At 42.4% G+C, this 25,674-nt stretch overlaps 1 protein-coding gene across 1 annotated transcript in view; it reads right to left on the bottom strand.

Annotated features, from left to right (window-relative positions):
- EVC (EvC ciliary complex subunit 1) overlaps window positions 1-25,674 on the bottom strand; it is a 161,923-nt gene that overhangs the window by 83,056 nt on the left and 53,193 nt on the right. The window contains exons 5-9 of the mRNA XM_077477800.1: window positions 20,803-20,887; window positions 18,189-18,287; window positions 14,380-14,517; window positions 10,217-10,375; window positions 3,445-3,661 (exon numbers count right to left, since the gene is read on the bottom strand). Of these exons, the coding sequence (XP_077333926.1) occupies window positions 3,445-3,661; window positions 10,217-10,375; window positions 14,380-14,517; window positions 18,189-18,287; window positions 20,803-20,887 (698 nt within the window). The remainder of the gene's footprint in view (window positions 1-3,444; window positions 3,662-10,216; window positions 10,376-14,379; window positions 14,518-18,188; window positions 18,288-20,802; window positions 20,888-25,674) is intronic.

Here is a 25,674-nt window from a genome sequence, read left to right as displayed (position 1 = left end):
GGCCTGGACATGAAATGGTTGCAGTTCCATCTTTTTAAAGTTTTATATCAATTTTGCTACAGTATTCTGACTGATAAGTAAAGCGTTGCTGATCTTCTTGTAGCCTTCACCTTTCTTGTGTAAAGAAATTATTTTCTTTCTCAGACCTTGTGACATTTGTCTTCCATATGGTGCCATTACTGACAGCATGAAATGGGAAGGGTTTTCTTTGCTTTAGTGGAAATTCAGTCTTTTTTTTTTTAACTATCCATCTATTAAATCTTCTGCCCTTATTGTTTTGTTCATATGGCAAAAATATGAATGCAATCTATAAACTAGGGGGAGAACCTCTGGGGGAATCTAGGATGGAAAAGGACCTAGTAGTTGATAGGCTCAGCAATGGCATGTAATGCCAAACTGCTGCTAACCAAGCAAACAGAATATTGGCAAAGGGATCAACTCCAGAGATAAAATGATAATTCTCCCGCTCTATAGGACTCTGGTCCGGCCGCACCTGGAGTATGCTGTCCACTTCTGGGCACCAGTCCTCAGGAAGGATGTACTGGAAATGGAGCGAGTACAAAGAAGGGTAACAAAGCTAATAAAGGGTCTGGAGGACATTAGTTATGAAGAAAGGTTACGAGCATTGGACTTATTCTCTCTGGAGAAGAGACGCTTCAGAGGGGATATGATTTCAATTTACAAATACCATACCGGAGACCCCACAATAGGCATACAATTTAACAAGACACGTGGCCACTCATTAAAATTACTAGAAAAGAGGTTTAACCTTAAACTACATAGAGGGTTCTTTACTGTAAGAGCGGCAAGGATGTGGAATTCCCGTCCACAGGCGGTGGTCTAAGCAGGAGGGCATTGATAGTTTAAAAAAAACTATTAGATAAGCACCTGAATGATCGCAGAATACAGGGATATACAATGTAATACTGACATATAATCACACACATGGGTTGAACTTGATGGACTTGTGTCTTTTTTCAACCTCACCTACTATGTAACTTTGGATAGTAAACCATTTTTTTCTGCCAGTAAATACTTTATATGGCCCACTTCTGTGTCTTTTATGACTTCATGCACAGCTCTCTCACTCTTGTGAGAGTTTGCCAGGAAGGGAGGGGGGATGAGTCATAATAGGGCCAATAAGAGCTGCAAGGCTGCAGAGCTGGAGGTGTGCCTCTGTGTAAATCCAGGAAGTGAACAGGCAGTAGCTTCAGCTGCCCACAGTTAAAATGGCTGCAGTCAAACTCAGTGGAGGGAGAATTATGCAGCATATCTGGCAAGTACAGAATCACAGTATATATAAAATAATATGCAAAGCGGTTGGATGGAAGCTTCAGAATGGCAATGATGTTTTTTTTTTTAATTATGTGAGCAGACTGCAGTTCCTCTTTAAGTAATGCCCTTTTATAATCAACTGTCTGCTGGACATTTGTTTAATGAACAATTAGACTCACCTATAGTTGAATTCTTGTTAATTAGGATTTTGCTGTCTAAAATGTATCTTTGCTCCTAAGCCCTTGTACACAAGGTCGGAGATTCCGACGGAATGTGTCCTATCGGACCGTTTTGTCAGATATTCCGACTGTGTGTGGTCTGCATCGGACTGTTTCAGTCGGAATATCCGACGGACCAAGCTTTCCTACTTGCCGGTAAAATTTTCCGACAAAATGCTCCTATCGGACATACTCCGATCATGTGTAGCCTACTCCGACGGACAAAGTGCCACGCATGCTCAGATCAAATTCCTAGACCAAAGCTATTGGCTACTCGTCTGAACGTAGTCCCGTCGTAACGAAATAACGTCATCACGTTATGTACAATCGGATTTTCCAACAATTTAGTCCGACCGTGTGTATGCAACATCACTTCCGGACCTCTTCCAGAATTAATCCGTCCGAATTACTCCGACGGAATTGGTTGTTGGAATCTCCGACCGCGTGTACAAGGGCTAAGACTTTCATTGGGGTGTATTCATTTTTGCAACATGGTAATGAATGAATTTCTTAGAAAAAATACTTTTTTGTGTGTGAAAATGAACAAATCCTGGTTGCAATCAATGGACCACATCTGTGGGAGTATTTTGTAGTATAGTGTCCCATAGAAAATGTTGATTCTGAAAGAAAACCTTTACTTTCCTGACAAATCTCTTGGGATGTATTCATTTATGCTGAGTAAAACCCCTGATGAACTTAGCCGTGGATCCCGCTCTTAGACCCCTTTTACACCACACTGCCCATAGCATCGGCGCTAAAACGCCGCTATTTTTAGCAGCGTTTTACCGCCGGATTTGCGGCGCATTTCGGCCGCTAGCAGGGCGCTTTTACCTCCCGCTAGCGGCCGAGAAAGGGTTAAAACCGCCAGCAATACGCCGCAATAGCGGCGTTTTGCAGGCGGTATTACAGCACTGCCCCATTGATTTCAATGGGGAGTAGCGGTAAACACACTGCTCCTTCACCGCTCCAAAGAAGCTGCTGGCAGGACTTTTCCCCGACGTCCTGCCAGCTCACCACTGTAGTGTGAAAGCCCTCAGGGCTTTCACACTACAGACAATGGTGCAGCAGTTTTAGGGCAGATTGCAGGCGCTATTTCTAATGCTATAGCGCCTGCAAAACACCCTGGTGTGAAAGGGGTCTTAATATTTTTTATTTCAATCTAAGAATCCATGTGTTACATAATTATGGAATTTTTTGATACCTTAATAAGAGATCCAAGAACCAAGCTTGTCTTATCAGGGAGTATGTGAGCACCTGAACAATCCTGTCCCCAAACCAGAGGAATGCACGCATCTGAACTTTGTGTGTATTTAGTGTTGGGGGTCTAAAACATGTGGACTCATAGCAGAACAGCATGCAGATAACAGGACTCATAGCAGAACAGCATGCAGATAACAGGATGTGAGCACCTGAACAATCCTGTCCCCAAACCAGAGGAATGCACGCATCTGAACTTTGTGTGTATTTAGTGTTGGGGGTCTAAAACATGTGGACTCATAGCAGAACAGCATGCAGATAACAGGCAATAACCACATTTGCAACAGTTTTCAAGGTTGCATGCATAAAAGCAGATGTTTCAATCAGGGGAGGACTGACCATTTGGGCACTGCCAGGGGGGCCCATGCCACTAAGGGGCCCCATCAGGGTTGCCAGCCTCAATAAAACCAGGGACAGTATGTAAAAATCTGTGTTTATTTAAAAATCCCAAGATTATAGCTGTCCCGCCTTTCCGGTACCTTTTCAGTGTGCGTATGTGTATTCTGTGTGTGTATACTGTGTGTGTATACTGTGTGTGTATATTGTGTGTCTGTGTGTATACTGTGTGGCCCCATAATCTATTGCTTGGGGGTCCGATAATCTCCTATTGCCAGGGGGCCCCATGAGTTGTCAGTCGGCCCCTGGTTTCAATAGTCCATCTAGATTTAAAAGGCTATAACTGGACACCACTCACCCTTGTTGTACCGTGACACTTCCTCCCAGAATGCTTTGAAGAGATCGGTGAGGTGTCTCTCCTTCTGTTTCACAGTAATCTTCTTCTTTAAGGTCAGCTGTTCCAGGGTTTTGGAAACAGCACCGAGCCGGCATTCACTCTCCTCCTGTATCTGGTATTTCATGGAATCCACCACCTTCGCCATGTGCTCCCAGCGGATCATCTTTTCTTGTATTTCCTTTAAGTTTCAGATATGATCATTAGATTGTAAATGAGAAAACATAAAAAGGATTGTATACAGTAGCTTTTTAGGGTTTCGGTTTTCCATCCCGGTGTAGTTGTGATTCACGAGACAAACCCTCTCCTGAAAGGGCCCTGTGAAAAACCATGCCAATGTTTCTCATCTCCACTCCTTAAGCATCCTCAACATTTTATAATTGCATTTACTTTAGTCAAGTGACTTAGATATAAATCTCTCCACAAAAAAAAAAAAAATTACCTACACTAGGTTTCCTCAATAATGGATCACTGCACTCACCTTTTGGTCTTCTAATCTCCATGCACATGCTTCCCCTCAATGACATGGCCAGCCAGTGTCCAGCCAATAGGGACAGGGCCAACGCTGCTGTTAAAGTGGTTGTAGACCCTTTACAACCACTTTAACCAACAGGTAAGCCTAAATTAAGTTATTTTAAAGATACACACTCCACAAAACCCTTTACCTAGTGTATCATCACAGCGCTACGGATAACCCAATGTTTTATACCTTAGCGGCCACTTACCATAGACTGTCAAATATATAAAGGTGCATACAAAAATAGTGTTAAAACTCCAAATAACTAATTAGTTGCACGTGGCGCTATTACCTGTGTACCTTTCAGTAGACGTGCCCTCACCTTCTCAGTGATCCTATCTCAGATCATAAATTGTGTGATCGATAACAAATTATACAAGTATTTATCACTCAGTGAATACCCAAATTTACATTTAGATTACATATACAGTGACAAATATAAATAAATGTGAATATAGTCCATCCACCAAACAATATTTGAAAATATCCAGATTACAGAAAGTCTTTCTATAAATGCGTGAACAAAGTATCCAGTGTTCAGATTCCTTTTTACAAGTGACTCCTTCACCACACCATCCGTGATTTATGCTCCCCCCTTCGTGAAAACACTCACCGACTGCTAAGCCTTACACTCTCGTGTGAGGCTCAAGGGCTTTCAAGAAATCTCTCAAGATGGAATTCAGACCCCAGCACATCCGATTGGAACTTCTCCACTTACGCACTTCATTGTATATATATATACCTCAAGGAGAAATCACAGAGGGAGACCCCAATAGTGTAATACTGCAATCACTCTTTAATGTTTTAAAAAATCTCACTCCTTATGCACTCACATGAACTTAAAAAAGCAAAATCACTTCAAAAGAGTAAAAAGACTCGCTTCACAACTTCACTCCACAATACTATTCTGAATACGTAGGGGCATTGGTGGTCACGGCGGACTCATTAGATGCGGTACTGAATCGCTTAATCTCACCCCTCCTCGTGCGTCCCGCCTGGTCCCACACAGCAGGTCTGTTCGAAAAAGGGCGCCTTCAAGTCAAATGATTCAGTCCTCTTAGTCCTGTGCCTCCTTCCCAGCTCCGTGTATGTCAGCTCAATATTCACCAGATAGCCACGCCCCCGACATGTTTCGTCATATCAGACTTAATCATGGGATAATCATAAGGGGTGAGATTAAGCGATTCAGTACCGCATCTAATGAGTCCGCCGTGACCACCAATGCCCCTACGTATTCAGAATAGTATTGTGGAGTGAAGTTGTGAAGCGAGTCTTTTTACTCTTTTGAAGTGATTTTGCTTTTTTAAGTTCATGTGAGTGCATAAGGAGTGAGATTTTTTAAAACATTAAAGAGTGATTGCAGTATTACACTATTGGGGTCTCCCTCTGTGATTTCTCCTTGAGGTATATATATATATATACAATGAAGTGCGTAAGTGGAGAAGTTCCAATCGGATGTGCTGGGGTCTGAATTCCATCTTGAGAGATTTCTTGAAAGCCCTTGAGCCTCACACGAGAGTGTAAGGCTTAGCAGTCGGTGAGTGTTTTCACGAAGGGGGGAGCATAAATCACGGATGGTGTGGTGAAGGAGTCACTTGTAAAAAGGAATCTGAACACTGGATACTTTGTTCATGCATTTATAGAAAGACTTTCTGTAATCTGGATATTTTCAAATATTGTTTGGTGGATGGACTATATTCACATTTATTTATATTTGTCACTGTATATGTAATCTAAATGTAAATTTGGGTATTCACTGAGTGATAAATACTTGTATAATTTGTTATCGATCACACAATTTATGATCTGAGATAGGATCACTGAGAAGGTGAGGGCACGTCTACTGAAAGGTACACAGGTAATAGCGCCACGTGCAACTAATTAGTTATTTGGAGTTTTAACACTATTTTTGTATGCACCTTTATATATTTGAAAGCCTAGATTAAGGCTTACCTGTAGGTGCTTGAAATATCTCGCAGACCTGCATGGTCTAGGAGATATTTGCAAATCGCCATACGGCAATTTCTTCTGCTCATGCACCGGAGTTAGAAAGGGTACGCCGTGCCGTTTCTAGCTCGGGTCATGCCGTTAAAGGCGGATCCCGTGCGCATGCCTGGGAGTGACGTCATTGCGATTTTGGCTAGTCACAGAGCCGGAGTTCACGGCCCTGGAAGGAAGAGGGGTGAAGAATGGATGTTTGCTGCTAGCGAGAAGGACGGGGACATCGTGAGCAGGTAAGTGTCACATAATGGGCTACTATGCGATGCTTTACCATTGCAGGGAAACAAAGAGGAAGTAACACCCATCAGGGTTTACTTCCTCTTTAACCACCAAGTCTGTGGGCGATACTGAAGCTGAAGCAAACAAGCTGTATGTTCTGGTTGTGAATCAGGACATACAGGTTTTATACAGCACAACTATCTATAGCCAATGGGACTTTTATCGAGTCTCAACACCAAGGTAAACTATAAGAAATTGTATTACATGAAAAAATACATATATTATAAAACACATATTATTATACATGTATACCAACAGTGAAAAAACATCATCAAAAGGCAGACAAAAACCTTCAAGTCTGAAAAGACCTGACAACATATGACAACTGAGCCAATGCTGTTCATCAATCAAGATGGTCTGTGCTTAAATTCTCTACGCGTTTTGCAAGTTAAAACCTTGCTTCCTCAAGAGAAGCACACAGGGATATATAATTATAAAATCTGTTCAAAAGCCTTTGCATAGATTAAATAATATAAATTAACTCAAAATTAAAATCCAATAACTAAAACTTCCAAATGTGTAACAGGCCAGGCGGGGGGGGGGGGGGGGGGGGCTATCCCAGATGCACATTGGACTCTACCCGGGAGTTGTAGAGAGGCAGGGAAGATGGAAAGAACATCTGCCCACAATGTGGATCTCCAGGCATCCCAACAGATCACAATGAAAAGACGAAACAAAAATTCCAAACCGTCATATCACACATGACCTAATGGAGATCTGTGATCAAGGCTGGAGCCACACATGCACTGTCCACTCCCAGCTGCAGATGATGATGTTTTTTCACTGTTGGTATACATTTGTAATAATATGTGTTTTATAACATACAGTATCTCACCAAATTGAATACATGCCTCACATTTTTGTAAATATTTTATTATATCTTTTCATGTGACAACACTGTTATACAAGCTGTACACTCACTACTTCACATTGTAGCAAAGTGTCATTTCTTCAGTGTAAATTTGCTGTCCCCTCAAAATAACTCAACACACAGCCATTAATGTCTAAACCGTTGGCAACAAAAGTGAGTACACCCCTTAGTAAAAATGTCAAAATTGGGCCCAAATTGTCAATATTTTGAGTAGCCACCATTTTTTTAAGCACTGCCTTAACCCCGCTGGACATGGAGTTCACCAGAGCTTCACAGGTTGCCACTGGAGTCCTCTTCCACTCCCCCATGATGATATCACAAAGCTGGTGGATGTTTGAGACCTTGCGCTCCTAAACCTTCCGTTTGAAGATGCCCCACAGATGCTCAAAAGGGTTTAGGTCTGGAGACATGCTTGGCCAGTCCATCACCTTTACCCTCAGCTTCTTTAGCAAGGTAGTGGTCATCTTGGAGGTGTGTTTGGGGTCATTATGTTGGAATACTGCCCTGCGGCCCAGTCTCTGAAGGGAGGGGATCATGCTCTACTTCAGTATGTCACAGTACATGTTGGCATTCTTGGTTCCCTCAATGAACTGTAGCACCCCAGTGCTGGCAGCACTCATGCAGCCCCAGACCTTGACACTCCCACCATCATGTTTGACTGTAGGCAAGACACACTTGTCTTTGTACTCCTCACCTGGTTGCAGCCACACACGCTTGACACCATCTGAACCAAATACGTTTATCTTGGTCTCATCAGACCACAGGACATGGTTCTAGTAATGTCCTTAGTCTGCTTGTCTTCAGCAAACTCTTTTGCATCATCTTTAGAAGAGACTTCCTCCTGGGACAACAGCCATGCAGATCAATTTGATGCAGTGTGTGGCATATGGTCTGAGTACTGACAGGCTGACCCCCACCCCTTCAACCTCTGTGCAATGCTGGCAGCACTCGTGTCTATTTCCCAAAGACAACTTCTGGATATGATGCCGAGGACGTGCACTCAACTTCTTTGGTCGATCATGGCGAGGCCTGTTCTGAGTGGAACCTGTCCTGCTAAACATCTGTATGGTCTTGGCCACCATGCTGCAGCTCAAGTTCAGGGCCTTGGCAAACTTCTTATAGCCCAGGCCATCTTTATGTAGAGCAACAATTCTTTTGTTTCAGATCCTCAGAGTTCTTTGCCATGAGGTGCCATGTTGAACTTTCAGTGACCAGTATGAGAGAGTGAGAGCGATAACACCAAATTTAACACACCTGCTCCCCATTCACATCGAGACCTTGTAACACTAACAAGTCAAATGACACCGGGGAGGGAAAATGGCTAATTGGGCCAAATTTGGACATTTTAACTTAGGGGTGCACTCACTTTTGTTGCCAGTGGTTTAGACATTAATGGCTGTGTGTTGAGTTATTTTGAGGGGATAGCAAATTTTCACTGTTATAAAAACTGTACATTCACTACCTTACATTGTAGCAAAGTGTAATTTTCTCACTGTTGTCACATGAAAAGATATACGGTAATAAAATATTTACAAAAATGTGAGGGGTGTACTCACTTTTGTGAGATACTGCATGTATTTTTTCATGTAATACATTTTCTTATATTTGACCTTGGTGTTGTGACTCGATAAAAGTCCCATGGGCTATAGATAGTTGTGGTGTATGTACTAATCGGGACTGAGACTCATACCAGTGTCCTTTTGTATAACATACAAGTTTTAATCCACAGCACAGCTTAGGGTGACTACACGCCTTCGATTTAGCAAGCAGCTAAAGGGGCTTTGTCACCTTTGGTACAGTCAGTTAAAGAACTGGTAGGATCACCACACAGAAGGAAAAATCTCAAAATGTGACTTGTTTGGCATACTGGAGGACAAGAGTTAAGCTTGCCATACAGGGTTAGGTTGGTTTCGTTCAGCCAGCAGAAACAGATTTCTCCATCCACACAAAAGAGGTGAATTACAGATTCCCTCCCAACCTAACACCTACTCCTTCCTGGCAAGACATTGTATTGTGTAAGCAGCACAAATTGCTGTCAGAATACAATGGTTAGCGGCAGTAGACACTGATCAATGGAAAATTGTCCAAACCTCCCCCCCCCCCCCCCCATCTTACCTGAGCCCGATCCAATCCAGTGACATGCAAGATAGGGAGGGAGAGTTCCGCTATTGACACAGACAGCGGGACTCTGCCCCACCCTCCGTGAGCACGCATGGGTGCGCCCGTGGAAAGCAGCTTTTTGTAGGGGGCACCTGCCGGAGAGGAGGGGCCTGGAGCACCGGTGGGGACCCCAGAAGAGGATCGGGGCTGCTCTGTGCAAAACCATTGCACAGACCAGGTAAGTATAGACATGTTTATTATTTCATTTTTTTTTAAATGAGCCTTTAGTAACACGTTAAACAATTGTCCCAGGAGGGACCATCTGCATTACAATCACTGTATGACTAGCTTTAGGGAACAGTGTTTTTTCCCCCACACTCAAAGTCTTGTATGACTGGAGGATCTCGAAGTGTCCTTTCTACTTAGATCTTGGCCTCACACACTTAACTGTCTGTACATTTCCTGATACCCTAGCCTACAAATATTCTTGGCTGCCCATCACATATCCCTAGGGTGTCCCCATGTCACTCTCGGGTGATGCTGCAGGCTTACCCAGAATAGCACAGAGAAGCCGCTGAAGAATAGACAATCTATTGAGATCAAATGACTCAGGGGTATCTAGAGTACACTTTTTGATTGCAGCACACACGCATTTTCCAAGATACCATTAGATCACTTATGTTGTGCATGAAATTGCTTTTAAGGCAACGAGAGAGGTAATGAATGCTATTCATCGCACTGCCCTACATTATGTTCTTTCAGAAAGTGGAAGTTGAAATAAAATGTTAAAAAAAAAAAAAAAAAGAAAAAGAGGAGGTAATAACAAGAGAATAAGTGAAAAACCCCACAATCAGTAAGAAGCTGAAAAAAGACAAAAAGCATTTTACTATACCAGTGGCAGGGAAACTCAATAGTTTACATGCCCTTTGGGGAAAGAATGATATATAATGTATGGAAGGTAAAATTACCATGGCCAGCTCCTCCTGAGAATCGCACAGGATGCTCTCCACTGCAATCATTTTTAATATCAGGTTCATCATAATTCTTCCAGCTTCATCGTATGAGCACTTCACTTTCTCATGAAGGAACTGATGGGTGCTCTCGATCTGCCTCCAGAAGCCTTCTAACTGTAGCAGAATACATTAGAAAAAAAGGACTTCATGATTATCAGTTTTAAGCACAGACTACCAAAATTCAGTTTTGAATGGATGCACAGCTGGAATTTCTTATACAGTCATGGCCAAAAACATTGGCACTCCTACATTTCCGTCAGATAATATACCATTGTACATAATGTAAAGGAAGGCCTGTATACGTGGTGTCAAGCATTTGACACAGTTCTCCATAAACATTTACTGTACAAAATAAGGTCCGTTGGCATGGACCATAGGGCGAGTACATGGATTGAACTGGCTACAAGGGCGAGTTCAGAGGGTGGTGATAAATGGGGAGTACTCGGAATGGTCAGGGGTGGGTAGTGGGGTCCCCCAGGGTTCTGTGCTGGGACCAATCCTATTTAATTTGTTCATAAACAACCTGGAGGATGGGGTAAACAGTTCAATCTCTGTTTTTGGGACAATACTAAGCTAAACAGGGCAATAACTTCTCCGCAGGATGTGGAAACCTTGCAAAAAGATCTGAACAAATTAATGGGGTGGGCAGCTACATGAAAAATGAGGTTTAATGTAGAAAAATGTAAAATAATGCATTTGGGTGTCAAAAATAGTAATGCAATCTACTCACTGGGGGAGAACCTCTGGGGAAATCCTAGTAGATGATAGGCTCAGCAATAGCATGCAATGCCAGGCTGCTGCTAACAAAGCAAGCAGAATATTTACATGCATTAAAAAGGGGATCAACTCCATATAGAGATAAAATGATAATTCTCCCGCTCTACTGCTGTTTTGAGATCTCTCCACAGGTGATCTATGGGATTTAGTTCAGTATTCTCCAGCGCTTTGTCTTAAACCATTTCTGGGTGCTTTTTGACGTGTGCTTTGGGTCATTGTCCTGCTGCAAGACCCATGACCTCTGACTGAGACCCAACTTTCTGACACTGGGCCCTAAATTGCACCCCAGAATTCTTTGGTAGTCTTCAGATTTCATAATGCCATGCACATGGTCAAGACATTCAGTGCCTGAAGCAACCCCAAAACATCAGTGAACCTTCACCATGTTTGACTGTAGGGACTGTATTATTTTCTTTAAAGACCTCATTTATTTTTTCTGAAAATAGAATGATGGGCTTTATCAAAAAGCTGTAATTTTGTTTCATCTGTCCACAGCACATTCTCCCAAAAAGATTTTGGCTTCCTCAGGTAAGTTTTGGTAAACGCTTTTTTTAGGTTTCTGTGTGTGCAGTGGGGGTCCTCCTGGGTCTCCTACCATAGCGTTCCTTTTTATTCAGATGGCGACATAGTGCAAGCTGACACAGTGGTACCCTGTGCCTGAAGATCAGCTTGAATTTGTCTCAAAGTTGATCGAGATTCTTTATCCACCATTTGAACAATCCTTGATTGCAATATTTGATCAATTTTTCTCTTTCATCCACATCCAGGGAGATTAAGTACGGTGCCATGGGATGTAAACTTCTTGACAATGTTGTGCACAGTGGACACAGGAACATCAAGATCTTTGGAGGGGGACTTGTAACCTTGAGATTGCCCATGCTTTTCCACAATTTTTGTTCTCAAAGCCTCAGGCAATTCTTTGCCGCTCTGTTTCCTCTCCATGCCTTGTCTGGCACACAGAGAAACACAACAGGCTGAGTCATTTTTTTTCACCATTTTAACTGGTTGCTGGTGCGATTTCTATATTGTCAGCGCATGTTAATTGATACAGGTGAGTTAAATTACAGGAGCATCACAAACCTGGAATGCAATTATTTCTGACAATTTTGAGAAGGCGCCAATAATTTTGTCCAGTCTGTTTTTGGAGTTTTGTGTGAAAGGAGACAGATTTGGCTTTTTGTTTCTTCACTTTTTTTGTGTCATACCGATACAAACAAAAGAAATAAACATGACAATGCCTAAAAAAAAATTGTACTTGTAACATTTTTCTGGGTGAAATGGTGCATTATCTGACAGAAATGTAGGGGTGCCAATTTTTTGAGCATATCTGTCAAAGACTGCATTTGCGAGTTCTCCGCAGCTCATAGGGTCTGTCCATCTGCTGCAGCGGTTGTAAGGTGGCTTCAGCCTGGAATTTAGATTTTACATTAAAGCTAAACTTCAGGCAATCATTTGACCATGGAATAGGAAATCTGATTACTTAGAATTAGATTTGAATAGTTTGGTTGGTGAATTTATTACATATTTTCAACCTAAAAGGAGGAAATAAATGTGGGGAATCAGCATGCATTACTAGTGCGTTGTTATCATAGATAGGAATACCTGCCCCCAAAATGAGTCACATGGCCTGACACTGCTGCGTCACAGAGGAACTCTCAAGGACATTGCGATTTGGGTGGCCACTGGTATTTAAAATACTTGCTCCCTTTTCCACACTTGCTCCCTTTCCATCTTTTGAAAGCTCAAAAAATAATTTTTCATTGCAGAAATCTGTGTATCCATCACCCTTTCCACATGGGGATACCAAACATGTCTTTGCAACAAACACCCTACCGCATTATGAAGAATCGGTCAGGGTGGAGAGACAGCACCATTTACCAGCAGTAGAGTGGATGTGAGAATTCTTCAGTGATAATGTTCCTTTAGAACAGTATTAAACAATACATTAGGTCTGGTTTCATACAAAATATTGCATGGAGAGTAACAAGAATGAGAAAGGGAAAAAAGGGAAAATAAAGAGAGTGAGGGGGAAGAAAGGAAGGAAAGTAGAGGGTTATCGCTTTGGCTCCGTCACTGGCTCAGGGTGGATCCTCCCGGAGATGCCGCAGCTCCCAGAACTTATTGTGGTCCTCTAGTCTGTCCCGTATCCTAGCGGTCATTTTCTCCATAAATAAGCTCAACATCCTTAACCCTAGCATAAAGGGCTTCCAGGGAGGGTGATGAGCGTTCCTTCCAGTTAAGGGCAATGAGGCATAGTGCAGCCCTGAGAATGTGTAAAGTAATTTCTTATGGGGTTTGGCTATTTTCAATTGAGAGAACCCCAGCAAAAAGAATTTCGGTGTCATGGGTATCAGCATTTTAAAGAGGCGGGCCAGTAGCAGTTGTATTGAGCGCCAAAATAGAGCTATTAAAAGGGCAGCTCCAGTAGATGTGAGGGCGTACATTTTTTATTCATTTACATAGGTCATTCCAATTTCACATGTTGGTAGAGTAATTCTTCCTCTATGGTAACTCTTCTGCTTTTTCTTTTTCACCGCAGGTAAATAATGAAGTCCAAGCAGAAGAAAAATACCGTCACTGAGTTCTTGACGAGCAGGCTGTCTACTAAAAGCTACAGTATGGTTATGGAGATGACATCATTGACACGACATTGCTCTTGTCAATGGTGTTCTTTCTGTAAACATTCTGCAGCCGTCTGTGGATTTCGGACAGCCAGCACCCCTCCTTGGTCAATAACTCAATGACGGTATGTTGCTTCTGTTTGAAAATCGTTATTTATTTGCAATATAAAAGGAAAAGAGGTGTTACTACAGAGGAAGAGGTACTTTATTAACATGTGAAATTTGAACACCCTATGTAAATTAATAAAATAAATATTTTTTTTAATTCAGTTGTAGTAAATGAACTTAGCAAAGTACAATGTATGGCTACATAAGCAGCAAGGGTGCAGATTGGAGGGAGGGGGTTTCACAAACAGGGCAAAAGAATTTCTCTTCTTCGTCCACTGTGGCCATTTTAATGATCCTGGATATAGACACGTTGGCCAGGTGGCTCCTCTGTTGTGGGATTCCTCATTTTAGTGTGATGGACTTGGAAGGCCTCCAGCCCAAGTATGAGATCTCCTCTATGGAAAAGCGGACTGGAAATGAGAGAGGATTTCCGGTAGGTAAATGAATATAAAAATAAATGAAAAATGTATGCTCACTTTTGTATTACTTTTGGAACAACCCTCGTACAAGCTGTAAACTTGTCACTGAAAACAGCCGCACATAGCGAATCTTTGTGCCATCATATTTAGTACATACCTTGATGGGGGTCATTACAACCAACCTTGTACATACATTTTGAATGAGGTGGTCAGAGTATTCTCTCTCCCTTCTTTCAATGTCCTCCATAGTCTGAAATTCAGAGCCCTGTCCTCGAGTCTCCTTGCTGGAAGCCATTCTAGAGCGGTATGTCTGTTCCAGCTGCTCCAGCTCCTGATGCAAAAATACAACAGATGCATGCTTACCTATATTTAGTATAACTATACAGTTAGAGCTTCTACAAAAGATTGAGCGCAGTCCTGCAATATATCAGCAAAGCCTACTGTTTCAGGCTAAACTATTAGGTGAGCAAATTCATTTTGATTGGTTTATAACATTTACCTAGCATCAAAAAAAAATTTCATGACACTGTAAGTACATGCATGCTAAATGAAGTGTTGGTATACCACTTCCAGGTATTTATGACCAAGATCAAATGTATTCCCTCTAAAAATATGGTAATCTAGTTTTCTCCCTAGAAGGGTGGGCCCATCTTTGTTGAAGGACTATACAGGGTCAGCATCTACTTCCTGGACTGGGACGCTGGCTCAAAGATGACACAATTATGTAACTCCTGGTGCCTGTGCATTTCTTGGCTGTGTTCTAGAAGTCTTACACAGATTTTTTCCCTACGGCAGCCAGTGATCTTGTTTTTACATTGAAGTGTTAAAGTCTGATCACTTGAAAAGAGGAGATTTAGAAAAAGCTTTCTCCTGCCTGCAGCTTACCGATCATATCTCAGCCTAAGCAAAGTCCGCTGTCTGCTGACGTCACAGAGCCGGTCCAGGCTCGAGCAAGATCACGACACTGGGGGTCAGCATCCGCCAACATGCCAGGACCAGCACCCGGCTCAGTGAGCTACTGAGAGCCTGAGCCGGGCTGTTCCCGCCCCCTTCACAGCCCAGTGCTCCAGTGAGTGAGGGGCAGAGCAGAGAGCTCTGACAGTCTTCAGCTCTCTGCTAGGGGAAGTGTGAGAACCGAGCGATCTGCAATGTTAGATCGCTCGGTTCTCAGTGTTAGAGGCGGCGAGGGACCGATGTTGCATCCATCTAGGCAAGTATGATTCTGAAAAATATCTGTACCCCATACTTCTCTTTTAACTATGGTACAAGCAAGATATTCACTACACAATCTAATTTATATTCCTCTTCTGTCTAGAACCAGCCTTCCCTTTCTCTGTGCCCTTTGGAAAGCCCGCCCGGTTTGCAACAAACTTACCACCATTCATGACCTATTTATCACAAACTCCTTCAACCTACTTGCAATTACATGGCTTCAAGAATCTGACTTTCCTTCTCCTGCTGCCCTCTCCCATGGTGGTGGCCTCCTGTGGACTCACTCTCCCAGGCCTAGTGGATGGATAGGAGGTGATGTTGGAATCCTCCTATCCTCTCAAAGCACTTTTTTTCAGGTTCTTCATCCACCCACCTCTGTCCCTCTCCTCATTTGAAGCTCACCGTATTAATCTATTTTCTCCAGTTTTGTTGAGAATTGCTGTGATCTATCAGCCTCCTGGAATGGTATCAAGCTTCCTTGATGACTTTTCTGCCTGGCTACCTTACTTTCTCGCTTCGAAAATCCCAACAATCATTCTTGGTGACTTCAACATCCCTGTTAATCTTAACACTCCCGCTACTTCTAAATTTCTGACCCTAACCTCCTCTTGACCTGAAACAATGGTCAAATGCTTCAACTTTTGGCAACTGCCTTGACCTCATATTCTCCTCTCCAATATTCCTTTTTCTCTCTCTGATCGCCACCTTATTAGTTTCACTCTCTCCTTGTCTTCCTCCTCTTTGCCTTCCAACTACCAAACAATTACCCGTAGAAACCTTCGACATCTTAACCCTTCTCATCCTTGTCCTGCCCCAACCTGGCCACTTCTATCTGCAACAGTTCACTGTCATCCACCCTGCATACTTTGGCCCCCCTCGCCATGTACAGAATCAGGCCTGACCGCTACAACCCTGGCAGACAGACATAACCAAAAGCCTCAAAAGACAGAGCCGTGCTCTTGAGCATCTGTGGCGTAAGACAAAGTCACAGCAAAATTTCAGCCAATATAAATCTGCCCTACAAAAATACCATGTCACCACACTGCCAAACAGACTTACTTTCTAACTCATTAACACCCTCTCACGCAGTCCCCGTCAACTCTTTTCTACCTTTAATGCTCTACTTTATCCACCATTACCTCCACCCACTAACGTACTCAATGCCCAGGAGATTGCTAATCACTTCAAAAATAAGACTGAGACAGTTTGTCTCCAGATCTCCTCCACTCTACAGTTGTCTCCCTTACTTTACACTCTTTGTCCTCCTGTACAATCAAAAATCTTGTTTAACCCAACTACTACAGAGGAAGTCAAACTTTTTTCTAATGCCCACCTAACCTCCTGCCCGCTGGACCCCGTCCCTTCTCGATTACTACAGTCACCCTCGGAATCTATCCTACACTCTAACTCATGTCTTCTACCTCTCCCTCTCTACTTCCCAAACCTTCTGAAACATGCACTAGTCACTCCCATACCAAAAAGGGCCTCACTGGACACCACCAATCTTAACAACCTAAGACCCATCTCCTTACTCCCTTTTTCCTCCAAACTCCTTGAACGTTTAGTCTACAACTGACTGAGCGACCATCTCATTGAGAATAACCTTGATCCACTTCAGTCTGGATTTCGTCCACAGCACTCCACAGAAACTGCCCTCCTAAAATTTACAAACGACTCTTACATTTACAACTCTGAACTGTCCTTTCAGGCCCACATCCAATCCCTGTCCAAATCATGCCGGCTTAGCATCCACAACATCTCTAGAACACGTCCCTTTTTAAAGAATGACACCACCAAGCTTCTAATTCGCTCCCTGGTCCTCTCTCGCCTCAACTACTGCAACTCACTCCTCATTGGACTACCCTTATATACACTACCCCCCCTTCAGTCCATAACGAATGCTGCTACAAGACTCATCCATCTTACCAACCATTCAGCATCCTTCACCCCTCTCTGCCAATCCCTGCACTGGCTTCCACTCACCCAACTAATAAAATTCAAAGTACTAACAATAATATACAAAGCCGTCCACAACTCTGTCCCCAGCTACTTCACTAATGTAGTCTCAAAATACCAACCAAGCTGCTCTCTTCAGTCCTCCTAAGACCTCCTGTTCTCTAGCACCCTTGTCACCTCCTCCCATGTTCGCCTACAGGATTTCTCCAGAGCTTCTCCCATCCTTTGGAACTCCATACCCCAATCTGTCCGACTGTCCCCTAATCTATCCATCTTTAGGCGATCCCTGAAAACCCTTCTCTTTAAAGAAGAATATCCTGCTTTTAACTAATACACTGTATTAGCTCACCCCCACAGCGATTACCTTTTGTATCAATTGACCCTCCCTCCGAGATTGTAAGCTCTAGCGAGCAGGGCTCTCTGATTGCTCTTGTACCAAATTGTAATGTAACTGTAATGTTTGCCTTCATTTTGTTAAGCTCTGTGCAAACTGTTGGCGCTATATAAAATCTGTATAATAATAATAATAATAATAATAATAATAATAATAATAATATTCAGGGACAGCTAATGGTGGGAGTGTCTGTCAATCAAAGTTCCTGAAAGTCAAGAACAAATACACTACACACTATTCAGTATAGAAAAACGCATACATTATTCAACACGGAATAACAAGAAAACACACAAAGTAAGACAAATCATGTATATTAGGGAATTTGTATTTGGGCTGTTGTTAATTCATCTTGATTTAGTACGCTAGCCTGAAGCTCTCCTTTAATCAATGTTCAGCATAACATACTTTCTAAGAAGGGAGAGAGGAAAATGAAGTCTTACAGCCTCTTTTGATGAAAGGATGTGCGTGTACAGGTCTCTATCAATCTTCTTCTCCAGCAGTAGGTCAGTCAGGCTGATGCGAAGAATCTGAACAAACATCTAGAACACAGGATTATGAAGAGGAAAAATCAATGTTATAGTAAATGCAAGGTGTGAGAGTCACAGCAGAGCCATTTTATTCGTCACCTCATGGATGTGTGGTGACCTTTACACCAAAAACAAATAAATTAATAAAACCCCATTTTACATCAAATGAAGGAGAAATATGATGGGCACATTCTGTAAAGGCAGACCACTTATAACATAGACAGATTGATGACTGTATTCAGAACACACCATGGTCATTAGTGACCTCCCCAAGTATATACTATATAGGGTCAAAAGGCCACACCTAGTATTTGGACACCCTTCTAAATGACCGAGGCCAGGTATTTCCAGTGAAGGACACCGCTACCTTATTCATTTTCAAACCTTAAAGAGGAACTGCTGTCTGCTCCCATAATTTGTAATAAAAACCATCTTTGCCTTTCTGAAGCTTCCATCCAACCACTTTTCATATTATTTTATATATACTGTGATTCTGTACTTGCCAAATATGCTGCAGAAATCTCCCTCCACTGAGTCTGGCTGCAATCATTTTAAATGTGGGCAGCTGAAGCTGCTGCCTGTTCACTTCCTGGATTTACACAGACATACAGAGGCCCACATCCAGATCTGCAGCTCCCATTGGCCCTCTTATTGCTCATCCCCCCTCTCTTCCTGGCAAACTCTCACGAGAGTGAGAGAGCTGTGCATGATGTCATAAGCCTACGCTTTTTACCAGACAAACAGGAAGTGGATTGCATAAGGTATTTACTGGCAGAGAAAAAGGTTTTACTATCCAAAGTTAAAACAACAAGGACAGAAGATTTAATAGATGGAAAGATGAAAAAATGACTGAAGTTCTGCTTTTAGCAGAACTAAACCCACTGATTTAACAAATTCCCAAAACAGTAACATTCAAGGCATGCCATGAAAGATAACTGTCACAGTTGCTGGTGTTCCCAATCAAACAATCAAGCCATCAAATGGCTTGTATCATAACCGATCACATGTGCAAAACCATGGCAGAGGCTAAGATGGCTGCTTCCTTGGCTGTAAAGGATTGGAAGGTTTAGTTCTGCTTTAACCACTTGACCTCCGGAAGATATACTGGCCTTCGTGACCAGGCCATTTTTTGCGATACAGCACTGCATTATTTGAACTAACTTGCCGCGGTTGTGCGACACTGTACCCAAATAAAATGAATGTCTTTTTTTCACACAAACAGAGCTTTCTTTTGGTGGTATTTGATCACCTCTTTGGTTTTTATTTTTTGAGCTATAAACAAAAAAAAAAGACTGACAATTTTGAAGAAAAATAAAATCATTTTTTTTTACTTTCTGCTATAAAACCTACTCAATAATAAAATTTGAAGAAAATCTAATTTCTTCATCAATGTAAGCCAATATGTATGCTGCTATGTTTTTGGTAAAAAAAAAAAAATTCTCAATAAGCGTATATTGTAAAAGTTATAGCTTCTACAAACTATGGGATTTTTTTTTTTTTAGTAATGGCAGTGATCAGTGACTTAGAGGGACTGCGATTTTGGGGACCAGTGAGACTAATATAGTGATCAGTGCTAAAAAATATGCACTATCACTGTACCAATGACTGGGAAGGGGTTAACATCAGGGGAGATCAAAGGGTTAACTGTGTGCGTAGCCAGTGTTTCCTAACTGTGGGGGAGGCGCTTTGACTAGGGAAAGAACACCGGACTCATGCCTTCCCTCCTAAAAGAACAGCGATCTGCCTTGTTTACATAAGGAGACTGCTGTTCTGCCTCTGTATCGAACAATCAGCACGTGCCAGGCGGACATCGAGTCCACAGTACCTGCTGATCAGCTCCCGCTGTGTATAATCAGAGCAGGAGTGAGCCGGTGGTGGAGCGCATTCGCGCCCGCCACCTGGAAGAGCTGGATCATAATTGTATATGTAATCTGGCACACAGGTGCCACCCTGTAGCAGTAAAACTGCTATAGGGCGGACCTTGAGAGGTTAACTGAACAAGCTTAAGATGCAAGCTGATTGGTAGCTATGCACAGTTACTGAAGATTTTGTCTGTTTCAGTTTCGATAAACTCCCCCATCTCTTAGATTGTAAGCTCTAATGAGCGGGGCTCTCTGATTCCTACGGTAATTAACTGTATTGTATTTGTACTGTCTGCCCTTATGTAGTAAAGCGCTGTGTAAACTGTCAGCACTAAATAAATCCTGTATAATAAATATAAATATGAATATAAAATATAAATTTTGCTATCCATCTCTCCCCCCCCTCCCGGTGGAGGAAGATAGGTGGAGCAGTGGGTTTTGTGGAATCGTGTCCGGTGAAGATAGCTCATTGTTCTTGATCTAAGTGAATATAAGGGGGTGTCTGAGTTGAGTCTGGTAAAAACGTATCTTATACTTGCACCCTCATCTTCCAAAATGTGTGATAAATGAAGCTACAATTGGACATAAAATGGCTAGCATTACTGTTTCAGCTCCCTAAAACCCATCACAGGTAGCAGAACGCGACATTCAAGGTTGGTACCCACCGTGTATTGTTCACGTCTTAGTTCTGCATCAATAAGAGGCAAGCTTTGTAGGCACAGACTGTACAGACACAACTTAACATCACAGCTAAAAGAAACAAGAATGAGAACATCATTAACTGAACAGAGCCATCCACACTATATGGAAATAGTTGATTCTTTATAGCATAATATAAGACATCGAGTATATTTTAAGGCTTTTTGGATTCACCAAGAGTTTTAAAGTTTATATAAAATGTACTAGGCTGCAGATTTTACATGAAGCTTTCAAGACCTCCCTTGTACGGTTTTCTGAGAGGTTCCTGAGTGTTTGATCTCTCCTCCAAACATGCTGTTTTAAGGGTTCAAAGAATGTAGAGAGTTGAGATTGCCTGTGGTAAGACACTCACCCTGAGCAGTACACATATCCTTGTGACACTTGAATTTCCTGAAAAAAGTTGTTCTTGGCTCCACCCCTCCATCCTCCTGAGTATCCCTTTGTTCAACCAGGTTACCCATCAAATGACTAACATGCAAACTTAGAAGGTGGCAGGGGATGCAAACTTAGAAGGTGGCAGGGGATGCAAATTTAGAAGGTGGAAGGGGATGGAAGCTTAGAAGGTGGAAGGGGATGGAAGCTTAGAAGGTGGAAGGGGATGGAAGCTTAGAAGGTGGAAGGGGATGGAAGCTTAGAAGGTGGAAGGGGATGGAAGGGGATGGAAACTTAGAAGGTGGCAGGGGATGGAAGCTTAGAAGGTGGCAGGGGATGGAAGCTTAGAAGGTGGCAGGGGATGGAAGCTTAGAAGGTGGAAGGGGATGGAAGCTTAGAAGGTGGAAGGGGATGGAAGCTTAGAAGGTGGAAGGGGATGGAAGCTTAGAAGGTGGAAGGGGATGGAAGCTTAGAAGGTGGAAGGGGATGGAAACTTAGAAGGTGGCAGGGGATGCAAACTTAGAAGGTGGCAGGGGATGCAAACTTAGAAGGTGGCAGGGGATGCAAACTTAGAAGGTGGCAGGGGATGCAAACTTAGAAGGTGGCAGGGGATGCAAACTTAGAAGGTGTCAGGGGATGCAAACTTAGAAGGTGTCAGGGGATGCAAACTTAGAAGGTGGCAGGGGATGCAAACTTAGAAGGTGGCAGGGGATGGAAGCTTAGAAGGTGGCAGGGGATGGAAGCTTAGAAGGTGGCAGGGGATGGAAGCTTAGAAGGTGGCAGGGGATGGAAGCTTAGAAGGTGGCAGGGGATGGAAGCTTAGAAGGTGGAAGGGGATGGAAGCTTAGAAGGTGGAAGGGGATGGAAGCTTAGAAGGTGGAAGGGGATGGAAGCTTAGAAGGTGGAAGGGGATGGAAGCTTAGAAGGTGGAAGGGGGTGGAAGCTTAGAAGGTGGAAGGGGGTGGAAGCTTAGAAGGTGGAAGGGGGTGGAAGCTTAGAAGGTGGAAGGGGATGCAAACTTAGAAGGTGGCAGGGGATGCAAACTTAGAAGGTGGCAGGGGATGCAAACTTAGAAGGTGGCAGGGGATGCAAACTTAGAAGGTGGCAGGGGATGCAAACTTAGAAGGTGGCAGGGGATGCAAACTTAGAAGGTGGCAGGGGATGCAAACTTAGAAGGTGGCAGGGGATGCAAACTTAGAAGGTGGCAGGGGATGCAAACTTAGAAGGTGGCAGGGGATGCAAACTTAGAAGGTGGCAGGGGATGCAAACTTAGAAGGTGGAAGGGGATGCAAACTTAGAAGGTGGCAGGGGATGCAAACTTAGAAGGTGGCAGGGGATGCAAACTTAGAAGGTGGCAGGGGATGCAAACTTAGAAGGTGGCAGGGGATGCAAACTTAGAAGGTGGCAGGGGATGCAAACTTAGAAGGTGGCAGGGGATGCAAACTTAGAAGGTGGCAGGGGATGCAAACTTAGAAGGTGGCAGGGGATGCAAACTTAGAAGGTGGCAGGGGATGCAAACTTAGAAGGTGGAAGGGGATGGAAGCTTAGAAGGTGGCAGGGGATGGAAACTTAGAAGGTGGAAGGGGGTGGAAGCTTAGAAGGTGGAAGGGGATGGAAACAAGCATGACTTAGGGCCCTTTCATACATGCTGTCTGATTAGGTCCGCCTGTCAATTTTTCAGGCCGACCCGATCGTATGCTCCATGCACCTCTATGGAGTGGCGGATGTCAGCTGTGACATGTCCGCTGACATCCGGCGCTATCCGATCCACCAAGTCCAGACGAATGGAAACCCTTTTTTCCCCATCTGTCAGGCAGAACGGATGAAAATGGACAGGTGGATCCATTTTCATCCACTCTCCCATAGAGGAGAGCGGGGCTTTCACAGGACCAACTCTGCACAGTGAGCGGAGATGGACCTTTCATCCGCCTGCTCAGCGAAGATCAACGGATCGATCCCTGCTGAGCAAGCGGAGTTCGTCAAAATCGACAGCCCCGTGTGAAAGGGGCCTTAGGCAAAGAGCACACTAGCAAAAATTCTAACACTGACATTAACATGAACCAAAGCACCTATAGTGTTTGCTCCTATTTTTTACATTAACCACTACAATACAAGACAACCCTTTCCTGCCCAGGCCAATTTTCGGCTTTCACCTCTGTCACACTTTGAATGATAATTGAGCGGTCATGCAACACTGTACCCATTTAAAATTGTTATAATTTTTTTTCCCAAAAATAGAGCTTTCTTTCGGTAGTATTTAATTACAACTGTTTTTTAAAAATTTTTGCTAAATCAAGGTAAAAGACCAGAAATTCATAAAAAAACAAGTTTTCTTTGTTTCTGTTAGAACATTTGCAAATAAATAATCTTTCTTCATAACTTTAGGCCAAAATGTATTCTGCTACATTTCATTGGTGAAAATAACCCAAATCAGTGTATATGATTTAGTCTGTAGGAAAGTACACAGTCCAAGGTATTTAGTGAGAGGCATGGCGAGTTTTTTAAAGTTGTATTTTTTTTGTCACAATATTTAGAATAATAAAGAAATTTAAAAAAAAAAGTGTTTTTTTTCCCCACAATTTTTACATTTTATTTTAAATAGTATCACCAGTGCAGTACAGCGTCATCATATTACTGGTGTGGAGGTGATCAAGGACACTGACTGGTGAGAGTATGTGTTTAAAAAAAAAAAAGAAAAGAAAATTGTAATTTTTTTTTAAATCTTTTTTTTATTACTTTTTTTTTACTTTTTTATTTTACATACAGTGAACAGAGCAACTACTCAGGGGTAGTACACACTATGATTGCTTATAACTGAAACTGTTGCAAGAAACCTTTTTTTTTTAAATGAAAACTATTCATTCAGCGTTTACTATTGTGATGAGCTCTGTGATTGGCCACAGCTAATTACATGGTACAGATGGGCTGTGATTGGCCCTGTCTTTACCATGTGATCACTGTGACCAATCACAGAGCTCATCACAATAGTACCCAATGGATGATCACACGGTATCGACAGTGGGCCTGATCTGTCATTGACTGTGTCTGGTGGATACAGGCAGGTGACAGATCTGCCCAAAGCATGGCCCATAGGGCACACGCGAGGCACGCGAGGCACAGGCCCGGGAAGACATCACATGACGTCCTCCCAGGATAACAGCCGTCATTTTACAATAGGTCAGACATGAAGAAGTTAAATAACGAGGGGACTGTTAGATGCACTAGCAGATTTAGATGCACAAACAAACTGACGTTGAACTCCAGCTTACACTATATAAGCAGTTTCCTTCCTTTTGTGATAAAGGCTTTACATAAATAAATAAAAGCTAAGCATTGTAAGCACCCTTGTCAGTGGTAAATGGGTTTTCCAAACCTTCTAACTACTACATCTGCAAGAAAGCTCGTTCTTTTGAAAAACAACAGACTAACTGGGCAGAGCATCAAGCGAATATAAGGGAAAGAAAGCCTAAAATAGAAGACTAATGCAGCCATTACATCTAAAAATTGGTAAATTGCAATATAATGAAATGTTTGCTTTTGAGTTTAATACCACTTTCAGGTAACCTGGTCTATGTACTTTTTATTATATGATTAGTTTATTTTCCAGGTTAGTGACTTTAGCTGTTCTTTTTTTTTTTTTCTTTTTTTATAGCCATGGCATGTTCTGTAACCCTTTTTATAATCCACGTTAAAGTCCAAATTGTTGAGCTTGTAAGGTCAGCTGGGATTAAATATATTGAGAACTATGCATCTTTGGACCATCTGTATCGATATGTTTTACTAAGAACTTGGGTTACGTCTCCTCAGCCACCAATCAGCATCAGAACTGCCCTATAAGTGTCATTCTGATTGGTGGCTGTGTGAAAATACCTCCAGCTAAGAACACATTGATATTGTATTTTCGGCCCTTTATAAGCTATAAAGATGTATTTCCTGTAATTTAGGATTACCTAAAATTTTATGAATATTTGTAAAAAAAAAAAAAAGAAAAAAAATGAATATATTATATATATTATAGACGGGGAAATTACAGTACCCATAGCAACAACATTGGTATTGATTGCTATGGGTTATTGCATGTTTCCTTACTGAATAAGATTTATCAAATCTACATTCGTTAGTACTGAAAGGCTACAAAAAAAGCAACAATGAAATCTGACAGCTCAGAGCTACCGCTTCACTGAAAATGCGATAAATGTGAAAGCAGAATTAAATCGGCCACGTGTGACAAACCACCGGGCAGCAACAAAGCCCATCTACCATCCATCTTCTGCACCCCAGCACTTAATGATGTCATTTATTAATTGGAGATGTTTCCCTTGCTACGTGAATGAACTATTAGACTGCAGAATCTACTACGTGAATGAATTATAAGACCGCAGTCATCACTTTACAATACTTATTAATAAGAAGCTCTGGTTATTCTGGGGAAGTGTCATAATCATTCACCCAACAACCAGCGCCCT

The sequence above is a fragment of the Lithobates pipiens genome, unplaced genomic scaffold (genome assembly GCF_037356315.1).
Source record: "Lithobates pipiens isolate NorthernLeopardFrog02 unplaced genomic scaffold, aLitPip1_a1.2 Scaffold_13, whole genome shotgun sequence".
NCBI classification, from domain to species: domain Eukaryota; kingdom Metazoa; phylum Chordata; class Amphibia; order Anura; family Ranidae; genus Lithobates; species Lithobates pipiens.
The sequence above is the reverse complement of the archived record's forward strand: the minus strand, read 5'-3'. Positions and strand labels throughout refer to the sequence as shown.